Source organism: Oncorhynchus nerka, linkage group LG20 (assembly GCF_034236695.1).
Source record: "Oncorhynchus nerka isolate Pitt River linkage group LG20, Oner_Uvic_2.0, whole genome shotgun sequence".
Lineage (NCBI taxonomy): Eukaryota > Metazoa > Chordata > Actinopteri > Salmoniformes > Salmonidae > Oncorhynchus > Oncorhynchus nerka.
The window spans coordinates 18,532,941-18,549,758 of NC_088415.1; the positions used below are offsets into that span (position 1 = coordinate 18,532,941).

The 16,818-nt window shown below is 46.9% G+C and overlaps 1 protein-coding gene across 1 annotated transcript in view; it reads right to left on the bottom strand.

Annotated features, from left to right (window-relative positions):
• Positions 1-222: 222 nt before the first annotated feature.
• The window catches only part of slc9a8 (solute carrier family 9 member 8), a 29,714-nt gene continuing 13,118 nt past the window's right edge, over positions 223-16,818 (bottom strand). The window contains exons 8-16 of the mRNA XM_029621484.2: positions 15,771-15,914; positions 13,020-13,158; positions 12,793-12,898; positions 12,572-12,688; positions 12,259-12,341; positions 8,757-8,868; positions 8,426-8,646; positions 1,726-1,872; positions 223-1,489 (exon numbers count right to left, since the gene is read on the bottom strand). Of these exons, the coding sequence (XP_029477344.1) occupies positions 1,376-1,489; positions 1,726-1,872; positions 8,426-8,646; positions 8,757-8,868; positions 12,259-12,341; positions 12,572-12,688; positions 12,793-12,898; positions 13,020-13,158; positions 15,771-15,914 (1,183 nt within the window). The 3' untranslated portion in view covers positions 223-1,375. The remainder of the gene's footprint in view (positions 1,490-1,725; positions 1,873-8,425; positions 8,647-8,756; positions 8,869-12,258; positions 12,342-12,571; positions 12,689-12,792; positions 12,899-13,019; positions 13,159-15,770; positions 15,915-16,818) is intronic.

Consider the following 16,818-nt stretch of genomic DNA (forward strand, 5'->3'; position numbering starts at 1 on the left):
GAGCGAGCGAGCGAGCATGTGTGTGTGTGTACGATCAAAGTCAAATGTATCATGTTAACTTTCAGAAAGTGATGCATCTTTGAACATTAAACATATTTGAACAAACCTGCATTATACATTACTACCAGACTCCAAATCTACCCCTCACCCCTACGGCTAGGGACTTCACGTTGATCTGAGAGGGTTGGATAGGCGTGAGGAATAACTAAAGCCAAGAATGAATCACATGACAAGCCATGTTTGTATTATGTATAACTCCAAGCCAATTTCTTTCAAATTAAAAATACCACATTATCATCATCATCGTGTTATTCAGCAATGCCCAGTGTAACAAGAGTTTAAAGAAAAGCCTTCATCCCTGCAACAAATCAAATGAAATATAAACTCAACAAGACCTCAACCCCCCTCCCCGCCCCGCCACCCAGACATTCATTGGTGCCTTGTCTCCATCAAAGTGATTCACATGAAGAAAAAAAAAAATACTCTGATATCACCTTATTAAAGATCCTGCTTATAAACTGTTTAACTACTATCACAATTATAATTAAATAATCATAACTACATAAAGTTATAATATTACCTGGTATAATACAAAAAAAAAAATCATTCTTGCAATAATGCTTATAAGTAGTTTATAAAGCAAACATTCAAATTGTGTTACCAGAACCTCAGTTATCAGTATATGTAAAAGCACATTGAAAGGTGAACTAAACAGTAACTCCAATATTGCTTTGCTAGAGGCTACTCTTCACAGGAGTTCCTTTCAACCTGCTTTTCTATCCCTAGTCCTCAAAACCTCTCAAATAAAATGCAGTTACATGGAATCTGTTTTCTTGGAAAAAAAAGTAAATGTAACTACATAGACACACAAGGGCCAGAATTTGGCCACTATCCTTTAGCCACGATTCAATCAATGTACCATGTACCTTATCTGTAGTTACTGTGTAGAGCTGAGTAGGAACATGTTGGCATATGGAAAAGCCTCATTGTCAAAACAATTTCAGTATCATTACATGGTATAATGGCAAATTAATGTGTGATCACCAGTTCCCAGTTTCACCCGGTTTGTCAGACATCACAGACAGTGCATTTTGGATTGGCTCAAATCAAAGTGTGCTCCAGTGTAGAGGAGTGGTAGTGGTGTGAAGAGGGAGGGGGGGCTGCAGAGTGGTGTCGTCCACAGAGAATGAAACTAGTCATTAGTGGTCAAGAACACACAGGTGACACATGCAAGGAAGAAACAGAAACAAGTGGTTTTCCTCCACAAGCGTTCCTCTCTGCAGTCTCCTGTCCTTTCATACACTCTGAATCCAGGACACACGCTCTGTTCATCTTCCTGCCCATTCACCAACACTCAGGTGTGTGTGTGTTGGGTTCAGAGTAGCTCATTCTCGTCTTCAATGTCCTCAGAACCAGATGGGCCCTGTCGGACCTCCTCGTACCACTTATTGGTCAGAGTTTTCATCTGGATCCGACCATGCAGGAGGTCCTGGAACACACACAGAGAAAACAAACTCAAACTCACAGCAACAGAATACATCTGAGAAAGTCAAGGGAGATATAGGCATCTTTCAAACTAATATGACTGGGTGCTTATGAATCCAATATGAACATGTGTGCATGCACCTGTATACACCAATACAACATGGCGTCAGGGAGAGTGGCACAGCTAAAACCAAGGTGGGATTACATGTCTCACACACTTGCTGTTGAAATGGCTGTTACCTCCTGTGTGAGTCGTCGTGTGAAGAATGGGTTGAGGTATTTAGCGTCCAGCCACATGAAGCCCTTCAGGTCCCGTCTCTGGAAGATCTGAGCCTCATACTCCTCCTCTGTCAACTCAGACAGGTGCTCCAACTCTAAGGCATTACCCTGGGGACAGGGAAGAGAAGGGAGGGAGGGGGGGACAAGAAAGAGGGAAGAGGGAAAGCGGAGGGATGAATGAACTAGTGAGAAAGAGATTGAGGGAGGAAGAAAGGCTGACGAAATCGTCCTTTGGTCTGTGACTGATGCTTGTGTGAGGCCTTTGAAGTGTTCCTCTCACTGAGACAACAGGAAGGGACTGACGCCATATTAAGAGGCAAAACCACAACACAGACAAGAAGTGACTGACGCCATACGAGAGGAGAGGCAACACCACAACAAGAAGTGACTGACGCCGTACGAGAGGAGAGGCACCACAACAAGAAGTGACTGACGCCATACGAGAGGAGAGGCAACACCACACCAAGAAGTGACTGACGCCATACGAGAGGAGAGGCAACACCACAACAAGAAGTGACTGACGCCATACGAGAGGAGAGGCAACACCACAACAAGAAGTGACTGACGCCGTACGAGAGGAGAGGCAACACCACAACAAGAAGTGACTGACGCCATACGAGAGGAGAGGCAACACCACAACAAGAAGTGACTGACGCCATACGAGAGGAGAGGCAGCACCACAACAAGAAGTGACTGACGCCGTACGAGAGGAGAGGCAACACCACAACAAGAAGTGACTGACGCCATATTAAGAGGCAACACCACAACACAGACAAGAAGTGACTGACGCCATACGAGAGGAGAGGCAACACCACAACAAGAAGTGACTGACGCCATACGAGAGGAGAGGCAACACCACAACAAGAAGTGACTGACGCCATACGAGAGGAGGCACCACAACAAGAAGTGACTGACGCCATACGAGAGGAGAGGCAACACCACACCAAGAAGTGACTGACGCCATACGAGAGGAGAGGCAACACCACAACAAGAAGTGACTGACGCCATACGAGAGGAGAGGCAACACCACAACAAGAAGTGACTGACGCCGTACGAGAGGAGAGGCAACACCACAACAAGAAGTGACTGACGCCATACGAGAGGAGAGGCAACACCACAACAAGAAGTGACTGACGCCATATTAAGAGGCAACACCACAACAAGAAGTGACTGACGCCATACGAGAGGAGAGGCAACACCACAACAAGAAGTGACTGACGCCATATTAAGAGGCAACACCACAACAAGAAGTGACTGACGCCATACGAGAGGAGAGGCAACACCACAACAAGAAGTGACTGACGCCATACGAGAGGAGAGGCAACACCACAACAAGAAGTGACTGACGCCATATGAGAGGAGAGGCAACACCACAACACAGACAAGTGACTGACGCCAAACGAGAGGAGAGGCAACACCACAACAAGAAGTGACTGACGCCATACGAGAGGAGAGGCAACACCACAACAAGAAGTGACTGACGCCATATGAGAGGAGAGGCAACACCACAACAAGAAGTGACTGACGCCATACGAGAGGAGAGGCAACACCACAACAAGAAGTGACTGACGCCATATGAGAGGAGAGGCAACACCACAACACAGACAAGTGACTGACGCCAAACGAGAGGAGAGGCAACACCACAACAAGAAGTGACTGACGCCATATGAGAGGAGAGGCAACACCACAACACAGACAAGTGACTGACGCCATACGAGAGGAGAGGCAACACCACAACAAGAAGTGACTGACGCCATACGAGAGGAGAGGCAACACCACAACAAGAAGTGACTGACGCCATACGAGAGGAGAGGCAACACCACAACAAGAAGTGACTGACGCCATACGAGAGGAGGCAACACCACAACAAGAAGTGACTGACGCCATACGAGAGGAGAGGCAACACCACAACAAGAAGTGACTGACGCCATACGAGAGGAGAGGCAACACCACAACAAGAAGTGACTGACGCCGTACGAGAGGAGAGGCAACACCACAACACAGACAAGAAGTGACTGACGCCATACGAGAGGAGGCAACACCACAACAAGAAGTGACTGACGCCATACGAGAGGAGAGGCAACACCACAACAAGAAGTGACTCACGCCATACGAGAGGAGAGGCAACACCACAACACAGACAACAAGAAGTGACTGACGCCATACGAGAGGAGAGGCAACACCACAACACAGACAAGAAGTGACTGACGCCATACGAGAGGAGAGGCAACACCACAACAAGAAGTGACGACGCCATACGAGAGGAGAGGCAACACCACAACAAGAAGTGACTGACGCCATACGAGAGGAGAGGCAACACCACAACACAGACAAGAAGTGACTGACGCCATACGAGAGGAGAGGCAACACCACAACAGGAAGTGACTGACGCCATACGAGAGGAGAGGCAACACCACAGACAACAGGAAGTGACTGACGCCGTACGAGAGGAGAGGCAACACCACAACAAGAAGTGACTGACGCCATACGAGAGGAGAGGCAACACCACAACACAGACAACAGGAAGTGACTGACGCCGTACGAGAGGAGAGGCAACACCACAACAAGAAGTGACTGACGCCATACGAGAGGAGAGGCAACACCACAACAAGAAGTGACTGACGCCATACGAGAGGAGAGGCAACACCACAACACAGACAAGTGACTGACGCCAAACGAGAGGAGAGGCAACACCACAACAAGAAGTGACTGACGCCATACGAGAGGAGAGGCAACACCACAACAAGAAGTGACTGACACCATACGAGAGGAGAGGCAACACCACAACAAGAAGTGACTGACGCCATACGAGAGGAGAGGCAACACCACAACAAGAAGTGACTGACGCCATACGAGAGGAGAGGCAACACCACAACAAGAAGTGACTGACGCCGTACGAGAGGAGAGGCAACACCACAACACAGACAAGAAGTGACTGACGCCATACGAGAGGAGAGGCAACACCACAACAAGAAGTGACTCACGCCATACGAGAGGAGAGGCAACACCACAACAAGAAGTGACTCACGCCATACGAGAGGAGAGGCAACACCACAACACAGACAACAAGAAGTGACTGACGCCATACGAGAGGAGAGGCAACACCACAACACAGACAAGAAGTGACTGACGCCATACGAGAGGAGAGGCAACACCACAACAAGAAGTGACGACGCCATACGAGAGGAGAGGCAACACCACAACAAGAAGTGACTGACGCCATACGAGAGGAGAGGCAACACCACAACACAGACAAGAAGTGACTGACGCCATACGAGAGGAGAGGCAACACCACAACAGGAAGTGACTGACGCCGTACGAGAGGAGAGGCAACACCACAACAAGAAGTGACTGACGCCATACGAGAGGAGAGGCAACACCACAACAAGAAGTGACTGACGCCATACGAGAGGAGAGGCAACACCACAACAAGAAGTGACTGACGCCATACGAGAGGAGAGGCAACACCACAACAAGAAGTGACTGACGCCATACGAGAGGAGAGGCAACACCACAACAAGAAGTGACTGACGCCATACGAGAGGAGAGGCAACACCACAACAAGAAGTGACTGACGCCATACGAGAGGAGAGGCAACACCACAACAAGAAGTGACTGACGCCGTACGAGAGGAGAGGCAACACCACAACACAGACAAGAAGTGACTGACGCCATACGAGAGGAGGCAACACCACAACAAGAAGTGACTGACGCCATACGAGAGGAGAGGCAACACCACAACAAGAAGTGACTCACGCCATACGAGAGGAGAGGCAACACTACAACACAGACAAGAAGTGACTGACGCCATACGAGAGGAGAGGCAACACCACAACAAGAAGTGACGACGCCATACGAGAGGAGGCAACACCACAACAAGAAGTGACTGACGCCATACGAGAGGAGAGGCAACACCACAACACAGACAAGTGACTGACGCCATACGAGAGGAGAGGCAACACCACAACAAGAAGTGACTGACGCCATACGAGAGGAGAGGCAACACCACAACACAGACAACAGGAAGTGACTGACGCCGTACGAGAGGAGAGGCAACACCACAACAAGAAGTGACTGACGCCATACGAGAGGAGAGGCAACACCACAACACAGACAACAGGAAGTGACTGACGCCGTACGAGAGGAGAGGCAACACCACAACAAGAAGTGACTGATGCCATACGAGAGGAGAGGCAACACCACAACAAGAAGTGACTGACGCCATACGAGAGGAGAGGCAACACCACAACACAGACAAGTGACTGACGCCAAACGAGAGGAGAGGCAACACCACAACACAGACAACAAGAAGTGACTGACGCCATACGAGAGGAGAGGCAACACCACAACAAGAAGTGACTGACGCCATACGAGAGGAGAGGCAACACCACAACAAGAAGTGACTGACGCCATACGAGAGGAGAGGCAACACCACAACAAGAAGTGACTGACGCCATACGAGAGGAGAGGCAACACCACAACAAGAAGTGACTGACGCCGTACGAGAGGAGAGGCAACACCACAACACAGACAAGAAGTGACTGACGCCATACGAGAGGAGAGGCAACACCACAACAAGAAGTGACTGACGCCATACGAGAGGAGAGGCAACACCACAACAAGAAGTGACTGACGTCATACGAGAGGAGAGGCAACACCACAACACAGACAACAAGAAGTGACTGACGCCATACGAGAGGAGAGGCAACACCACAACACAGACAAGAAGTGACTGACGCCATACGAGAGGAGAGGCAACACCACAACAAGAAGTGACGACGCCATACGAGAGGAGAGGCAACACCACAACAAGAAGTGACTGACGCCATACGAGAGGAGAGGCAACACCACAACACAGACAAGAAGTGACTGACGCCATACGAGAGGAGAGGCAACACCACAACAGGAAGTGACTGACGCCGTACGAGAGGAGAGGCAACACCACAACAAGAAGTGACTGACGCCATACGAGAGGAGAGGCAACACCACAACAAGAAGTGACTCACGCCATACGAGAGGAGAGGCAACACCACAACACAGACAAGAAGTGACTGACGCCATACGAGAGGAGAGGCAACACCACAACAAGAAGTGACTGACGCCATACGAGAGGAGAGGCAACACCACAACAAGAAGTGACTGACGCCATACGAGAGGAGAGGCAACACCACAACACAGACAAGAAGTGACTGACGCCGTACGAGAGGAGAGGCAACACCACAACAAGAAGTGACTGACGCCATACGAGAGGAGAGGCAACACCACAGACAACAGGAAGTGACTGACACCATACGAGAGGAGAGGCAACACCAGAACAGAAAACAAGAAGTGACTGACGCCATACGAGAGGAGAGGCAACACCACAACACAGACAACAGGAAGTGACTGACGCCATACGAGAGGAGAGGCAACACCACAACAGGAAGTGACTGACGCCATACGAGAGGAGAGGCAACACCACAACACTGAAATGACAGGACTCTACACACTCACGCTCCAACACGTCATGCTGAAACAGGAAAGGGCCTTCCCCAAACTGTTGCAACAAAGTTGGAAACACAGAATCATCTGTAATGTCATTGTATGCTGTAGTGTTATGATTTCCCTTCACTGGAACTAAGAGGCCTAGCCCAAACCATGAAAAACAACACCAGAACATTATTCCTCCACCAAACTTTACAGTTGGCACTATGCAGTCGGGCAGTTAGCATTCTCCTGGCATTCGCCAAACCTAGACTCCTCTATCGGACTTCCAGATGGTGAAGTGTGAGTCATCACTCCAGAGAAAGCGTTTCCACTCCTACAGTCCAATGGCAGCGAGCTTTACATCAATCCAGATGACGCTTCGCATTGCGAATGGTGATCTTAGGCTTGTGTGTGGTTGCTCAGCCATGGAAATCCATTTCATGATGCTCCCGACGAACAGTTCTTGTGCTGACGTTGCTTCCAGAGGCAGTTTGGAACTCGGTAGTTAGTGTTGCAACCAAGGACAGAATTTTTACACGCTATGCGCTTCAACACTCTGCAGTCCCGTTCTGTCAGCTTGTGTGGCCTACCAGTTCGTTGCTGAGCCGAAGTTGCTCCTAGATGTTTCCACTTCACAATAACAGCACTTACAGTTGACCGGGGCAGCTCAAGCAGGGCAGACATTTTACAAACTGACTTGTTGGAAAGGTGGCATCCACTGACTGCGTCACGTTGAAAATCACTGAGCTCTTCAATAAGGCCATTCCACTGCCAATGTTTGTCTTTGGAGGTTGTACGGCTGAGTGCTCGGTTTTATACACGGGTGTGGCTGAAATAGCCGAAGCCACTAATTTGAAGGTGTGTCCACATACACTATATGTACAACAGTATTTACCTCTACCACTCCAGTATCCCTGCACATTGTAAATATGATACTGGAACTGACCCTGTAGATAGCTTCTTACTTTCTCCTGTTCTTATTTGTGTTTTTGTTCTACCTTATGTTATTTTTAGTATTACATTGGTACTGATTACTGTATTGTTGGGTTTAGAATTAGCAAGAAAGTAATAGAGGCAACACCACAAGATACCTCTTTACCAGAAAGAGATTGCTGGTGTGTTCATTAACATCTGTCTGCTTGTGTATGTCAACATGAACTAGGGTAAATCACTGACAGGTTTTTTTTATTTTTACCATTTTCTCAGTCTTGCTGAGGTTGATGTCCTTCTTGCTCTTGCGTCGGGATTGGCTCTCTTCGTTGTCCATGATGCGAATGAGGGGCATAGTCCCACTGCCGAGGAGGAGGATGGTGAAGAGGACAATGATGATGGTGGTGGTGCCAATCAACTGGCGCTTCTCTATTGGCTCTAGACCAAGATGAAGGCTCAGGGCATAGGGGATGGCACCTCTCAGACCTAACAGAGGAAAGGAGTGAGGGATGGAGCGAGACAAGGGGAGAGAGGGATGGACAGTAGAGCCAAACCGAGGGAGGTGTATTAGAGTAGTGAAGAAATGCTCTACTTACCACTAAACCACATGATGAACATCATCTTGGGCGTGATCTTGTGATCTCTGAAGAAGTTGAGCAGGTAGGAGAGTGGGAAAATGTTCACGGCCCGACCTACTAATACCAACACCTGGAAAGAGGTAGAATACAAAGCTCAGCACAAACAGGAACCTTTGCCCCTCACCCTACCGTCTACCCCCAACTTCATCCACATCCTGGTTAAACCCCTAACCTCTACCCCTAGTTTTATGTCCTCATCCTGGATCAACCCTAGCTTCATGTCCTCATCCTGGATCAACCCTAGCTTCATGTCCTCATCCTGGTTCAACCCTAGCTTCATGTCCTCATCCTGGATCAACCCTAGCTTCATGTCCTCATCCTGGATCAACCCTAGCTTCATGTCCTCATCCTGGTTAAACCCCTAACCTCTACCCTTAGCTTCATGTCCACATCCTGGTTAAACCCCTAACCTCTACCCTTAGCTTCATGTCCACATCCAGGTTCAACCCTAGCTTCATGTCCACATCCTCGTTAAACCCCTAACCTCTACCCCTAGCTTCATATCCTCATCCTCGTTAAACCCCTAACCTCTACCCCTAGCTTCATGTCCTCATCCTCGTTAAACCCCTAACCTCTACCCCCAGCTTCATGTCCACATCCTGGTTAATCCCCTAACCTCTACCCCTAGCTTCATGTCCACATCCTGGTTCAACCCTAGCTTCATGTCCATATCCTCGTTAAACCCCTAACCTCTACCCCTAGATTCACGTCCACATCCTCGTTAAACCCCTAACCTCTACCCCTAGCTTCATGTCCTCATCCTGGTTCAACCCTAGCTTCATGTCCTCATCCTGGATCAACCCTAGCTTCATGTCCTCATCCTGGATCAACCCTAGCTTCATGTCCTCATCCTGGTTAAACCCCTAACCTCTACCCTTAGCTTCATGTCCACATCCTGGTTAAACCCCTAACCTCTACCCTTAGCTTCATGTCCACATCCAGGTTCAACCCTAGCTTCATGTCCACATCCTCGTTAAACCCCTAACCTCTACCCCTAGCTTCATATCCTCATCCTCGTTAAACCCCTAACCTCTACCCCTAGCTTCATGTCCTCATCCTCGTTAAACCCCTAACCTCTACCCCCAGCTTCATGTCCACATCCTGGTTAATCCCCTAACCTCTACCCCTAGCTTCATGTCCACATCCTGGTTCAACCCTAGCTTCATGTCCATATCCTCGTTAAACCCCTAACCTCTACCCCTAGATTCACGTCCACATCCTCGTTAAACCCCTAACCTCTACCCCTAGCTTCATGTCCACATCCTGGTTAAACCCCTAACCTCTACCCCTAGCTTCAAGTCCTCATCCTGGTTAAACCCCAACCCTACCCTTGTGTCCACATCTCGGCTCAACCCGTTGCAGTATAGAATTCTAACACTAGGTGGAAATGTTCAAACTTGAAAGTTGTGAAAATTATGTTGTGTGTTTACTGTGAACACTGAGGCTGTACCCACTTTAAATTTGTTTTAACAGTGGCCAAGTAGGCTTCTGTAGCCATTTGATCATAATGTAGGTCTACCAGAGTGGCCTACCATCAAAAACAACAGAGAAAATGCATCCCATAACATTTTAACATGGAAATAGCTGTGCAGCCTACAGTAGCAGCCAATTTGTGCAGTTCAATGTAGGCCTACACTCCATGAGACTTAAATGCAGGGCTTGACATTAACTCGTTAACCTTCAGACAAGCAGGTGACTGAAAATGTTGTGTTTGATGCAAGAAACCACTTCACAAAATACATCATTATTCCCATACCATTATTACAGAGAATCATTATGCTACCCTCTGACCATTGGCTACTTAGCTTATTCAAGCCTCTCAAAATATAACACTGCCCCTTTAAGACAAAAAAAAGCTTTTTTTTTTACCTAAGTTACTTTTCAAAGAGGTCTAGAAATGCACACGTTTTGTGCTCTTGTAGGAAGCAATAACTCCCCCATTGCTGACAACAAATGACCCATAACTGGGTTAATAACCCACTAACGAGCAAAGGATATGAACAAATGTACATATGTTCACATGTCCCAACATGAGGCTCTCACTTGGATCTCAAAACAAGCGCATCTACTCACGACTGCCCATGCTGTAAAAAACAGTCCAGTTCTAAGTGAATGGCACAGATACATATATGGCAACGGTGAATTTGCATATAGGCCTACTGCAGCTCTGATTGGTTATGGCGCACCGAGCCTGAGGTGTGCCTGTCAATGCAATAAAATCCTACTCTGATGAGTTCTGTCAACAACAATATCTCTTGCATAGTTATTTTTGCACACTATATTGCATAGTCAGTTTTGGTATGTTGCATTGAAAAGTGGCTAATATTGTGTTGATTCGATCACAATTCCCACAGTAAAGGGAAACGTTGATAGTGTTAGCGGGGAAAAGTTACATTTCGTGTTTCTCTGTGTGGGAACATTGCTAGGCTATACCTGGTCACTACAGGTTGGTAGTAATGCTAGGCTATACCTGGTCACTACAGGTTGGTAGTAATGCTAGGCTATACCTGGTCACTACAGGTTGGTAGTAATGCTAGGCTATACCTGGTCACTACACATTGGTAGTAATGCTAGGCTATACCTGGTCACTATAGGTTGGTAGTAATGCTAGGCTATACATGGTCACTACAGGTTGGTTGTAATGCTAGGCTATACATGGTCACTACAGGTTGGTTGTAATGCTAGGCTATACATGGTCACTACAGGTTGGTAGTAATGCTAGGCTATACATGGTCACTACAGGTTGGTAGTAATGCTAGGCTATGCCTGGTCACTACAGGTTGGTAGTAATGCTAGACTATACCTGGTCACTACAGGTTGGTAGTAATGCTAGGCTATGCCTGGTCACTACAGGTTGATAGTAATGCTAGGCTATACCTGGTCACTACAGGTTGGTAGTAATGCTAGGCTATGCCTGGTCACTACAGGTTGGTAGTAATGCTAGGCTATACCTGGTCACTACAGGTTGGTAGTAATGCTAGGCTATACCTGGTCACTACAGGTTGGTAGTAATGCTAGGCTATGCCTAGTCACTACAGGTTGGTAGTAATGCTAGGCTATACCTGGTCACTACAGGTTGGTAGTAATGCTAGGCTATACCTGGTCACTACAGGTTGGTAGTAATGCTAGGCTATACCTGGTCACTACAGGTTGGTAGTAATGCTAGGCTATGCCTGGTCACTACAGGTTGGTAGTAATGCTAGGCTATACCTGGTCACTACAGGTTGGTAGTAATGCTAGGCTATGCCTGGTCACTACAGGTTGGTAGTAATGCTAGGCTATGCCTGGTCACTACAGGCTGGGAGTAATGCTAGGCTATACCTGGTCACTACAGGCTGGGAGTAATGCTAGGCTATACCTGGTCACTACAGATTGGTAGTAATGCTAGGCTATACCTGGTCACTACAGGTTGGTAGTAATGCTAGGCTATGCCTGGTCACTACAGGCTGGGAGTACTTACTATACACCAGATGACGAAGGAAAGCTCAAACTTGTGAGGGAAGCTGAAGATGGAGAGACCCAGGAAAGCAAACACACAAGTCTCTGTGGAGAAGAAAACAAACTTGTGACACTGTCTTGTGTGTGTATTTCGTATTTGTAATATTTTATGTACACGCTGCTATTTCCCTGTTTTGCCTTCTTGCCAGGCTGCCCTCGAAAAATAGTTTTTTAACCTCAATGGGTCTTACCTGGTTAAAAATAACACAAGTCATTGTTTTTTACAACAGGATATGGGGGGAAAGGACTTGTGAGGCAGAAAGACAAGTGCTAACCACACATGAAGGCCACCGAGCGGAGGGTCTGCTGCATTAGGATCTGAGTGACAGGAGACAGGTTGTGATGGGTGTAGTGTGACATCACGATCCCCGAAAACAGGATAGACATGATACCTGCACAGAGAGATAGAGGGGTGAACGAGAGGGTAGGAAATGCATAGAAAAATTCATGACATTCCATTGTGTGCTTGATATTACACTGACATGAGAGGACTCACCAGAGAGTTTAATGCCCTCTGCCAGGCCGTAGGGCAGGTAGGCAAAGATGATCATCATGCCAAACTCTAAAGACGGAGTCTTCCTCAGGTCAAAGTGTTTCAGGAACTGGCACAGGGGTCAAGGGTAAAACAGTAACAGGCTCGTGTTTACAAGGTGTATGAACATGTTAAATGGGAATATTATCAACATACTACACAAAACACTCAATCACACACAGAGAAGATACAATGGCAGATATGAGTCCGGTGAGGGTTCCGAGGGCAGCGGAACCGAAGAACATCTTGAGGAAGTATCCCAACGCCTGGAGGAATGTCTCCCAGCCCGTTACCATGGAGTTATCATCCCGGGCAAAGCCCTCGGCCGTACTGAACGACACAATGACAAAGAGGGAAAAGAATACATCATGGTGATGTTAGGTATAGAGCGTTTCATACGGTTTTGTTAGTCAATAATTACTTGGGAAATATAATACATTATAATAGATTACCTTGGGGAGGGAATACGTAACCCATTTGACCTAAAAGACTCAGGCTGCAAGTGTATATGCTTTTTATTTTGCCAAAAGGCCATAGTGTAACTCATCCAACATGCAGTTTTTTTTTCACTCCATATGCGATGCGCAATGCAGATAACACCGGAAGAATTGCTTTTATTTAATTACCATAGTGAATTGTTTTAATGTTTGCTTATGTGTCAATTAAATACCATAAGGGATGGGTTGCCAATTGGCGATTTGACACAAAAATAAAACATTTCATTCATGCACTAATATGATGTCACCCAAGAGGGCAGTCACGTTGCATCACCAAAACCAAATGTTTAACCTTCTCTCAATCTACTATCTGCAATGTGCACAAGTGTATGTGTGTGTCTTCCTGTCCGTCTGTGTGAGAACCTGTTCTCCCAACACAGGCTTCAGATTGCTCTGTACACATCGGAGACGTGACAAGTATTTTCCTGTGACCTAGCCAGTCAAAGATGACACAAGGAACACAGTATATCTGATGTATGAATACAAACAAGGTCATTCTCTGAGAACTCTAAAACTAACCTGTTGTACTGAGTGATTAGTGCTTTTGGAGGTCGGTTCGGTTTTAGTTAGATCATAAAAAAATACATTGATTTATTTATTTATTTTTACATTAAATGCACTCCGCAGTATATGGGTTGAACGTTGTAACACGTTGCTGCCTACGCTGTCTGACAAAATCACTATTTTGTAGTTCTTCAAAGTAAATAAGGCATATTTTTATGACTGCTGGATACCAACTATCACTCACTCTTAGAACGTGCATTTTCAGGTAGAGATACAGTAGCAACTGCTCTCTATCCCTCTTCTGTCTAATCACTCTCAGTGTCTGCAACACCCGAAGCTACAACCTAGTGTAGTAGGCATAAAAGAAACAAAGACCATACAAAGTTGGTCATTGTAGTCAATTACCACATTTTCTACACTAAACTACGTAGAATATTGGCCTGTTGGAAACTACAACTCCCTACTACATCGCACAGTTTAGGCTTGATCATATTTAACTCTAGAGAAACAGTGCAAAGTGCACATTGAACTGCAAACTTCAAGCAGTAGGGCATTCAAGTTAATCTGATGTTAATCCGTGATGTCATCGCCCTCCCAAGTCAAGGCGTGGTCTGCTGCGCTCTAGGAAGGTGTTCCCATAAGTGGGTAACACCCGCTATCAGTGGCCAACTGTGCATGGGTTCATTTCATGTATACAGGCGAGGCAACACGCGAGAGCACCATGACAGAGAGAGATTGTCAGTAGAATAGCCTTACTGAAGAGCTCAGTGACTTTCAACATGGCACCGTCATAGGAAGCCAGCTTTCCAATAAGTCAGTTCGTCAAATTTCTGCCCTGCTAGAGCTGCCCTGGTCAACTGTAAGCGATGTTATTGTGAAGTGGAATATCTAGGAGCAACAGCTGCTCAGGCACAAAGTTGTAGGCCACAAAAGCTAACAGAACAGGACCACTGAGGGCTGAAGCATGTAGCTCGTAAAAATCATCTGTCCTCGGTTGCAACACTCAAGTTCCAAACTACCTTCGGAAGCAACGTCAGCACACAAACTGTTCTTCAGGACCTTCATTAAAATGGGTTTCCATGGCCGAGCAGCCGCACACAAGCCTCAGATCACCATGCGCAGTGAAAAGCGTTAGCTGGTGTAAAGCTCGCTGCCATGGGACTCTGTAGGAGTGGAAACGCTTTCTCTGGAGTGATGATTCACACCTCAATATCTGGCAGTCCGATAGAGGAATCTGGGTTTGGCGGATGCCAGGAGAAAGCTACCTGCCCCAATCCATAGTGCCAACTGTAAAGCTTGGTGGCGGAAAGGCTGTTTTTCATGGTTCGGGCTAGGCCCCTTAGTTCCAGTAAAGAGAAAACTTAACGCCACAGCATTCCATGACATTCTAGATTATTCTGTGTTTCCAACTTAGTGGCAACAGTTTGGAGAGGGCCCTTTCCTGTTTCAGCATGACAATGCCCCAGTGCACAAAGCAAGGTCCATACAGAAATGGTTTGTTGAGATCGGTGTGGAAAAACCTGACTGGCCTGCACAGAGCCCTGACCTCAAACCCATCGCACACTTTTGGGACGAATTTGAACGCTGACTGCAAGTCAGGCCTAATCACCCAATATCAGTGGCCGACCTCACTAATGCTTTAGTGGCTGAATAGAAGCAAGTCCCTGCAATAATGTTCCAACATTTAGTGTAAATCCTTCCCAGAACAGAAGAGGCTGTTATAGCCGCAAAAGGGGGGTACCAACTCCAAGGCATGGTAGCTCATCTGACATTTAGAATTACAACACAGGGACAAAGGGCGAGTGCACGGACTAAGAATTACACACATTATACTGGCCTTCACCAGAAGATGTACATGTAGTGCCTTGATAAAATATTGTGCCTTGATAAAACAGTATGAGGAGGAAGAGGAAAGAGGGGGTGAGGAGGAGGAGTACGTACTTGGTGAGTACGATAGAGACAGCATCGTTGAGGATGCTCTCTCCAAACACAAGCATGTTGAGGACAGGGTCCACGTTGAGGGCATTGAAGATGGCGATGGTTGCTACGGGGTCCACAGCCGAGATCAGAGAACCAAACGCAAAGCTTCAGGAGGGAGAGGGACAAGAATTTATTGGACAAAGCTTTGGACTTGCAATTATTTTACAGGCTGTTTAAATCATGGTTAAAAACAATAGGAAATGGGTAGATAACAGTCAGTGAAAACATATAGATAGAAAGGCAGAGAGTGACTCACGAAAACAGACTGACTACAGAAAATACACACACTCCACAGCATGTGACTACAGAGACATTGGGTGAACCTTCAAACACACCACTTCCTTATCCTAAAGCTGCTGCCCTCCTTTGGAAATATGCTCAATCCATATGCTCAGCCCGGGCTTCTCAAAATGTCTGCCTCGCCTGGTTCACCAACTACTTCTCAGAGTTCAGTGTGTCATATCGTGCCTGTTGTCTGGACCTCTGGCATTCTCTATGGGGGTGCCACAGGGCTCAATTCTCAGGCCGACTCTTTTCTCTGTATATATATCAATGATGTCGCTCTTGCTGTTGGTGATTCTCTGATCCACCTCTACGCAGGCGACACCATTCAGTATATATCTGGCCCTTCTTTGGACACTATGCTCTTCAACGGATTGCTGCCCCCACCCTCCTGCCCGACTAACATCATTACTCTGGACGGTTCTGACCTAGAATATGTTGACAACGACAAATCCCTAAGTGTTTGGTTAGACTGCAAACTCTCTGTCCAGACTCACATTAAGCATCTCCAATCCAAAATTAAATCTAGAATCGGTTTCCTATTTCTCAACAAAGCCTCCTTCACTAATGGTGCCAAACATACCCTCGTAAAACTGACTATCCTACCGATCCTTGACTTCGGTGATGTCATTTACAAAATAGCCTCCAACACTCTACTCAGCAAACTGGATGTAGTCGATCACAGTGCCATCCGTTTTGTCACCAAAGCCCCATTTACAACCCAACA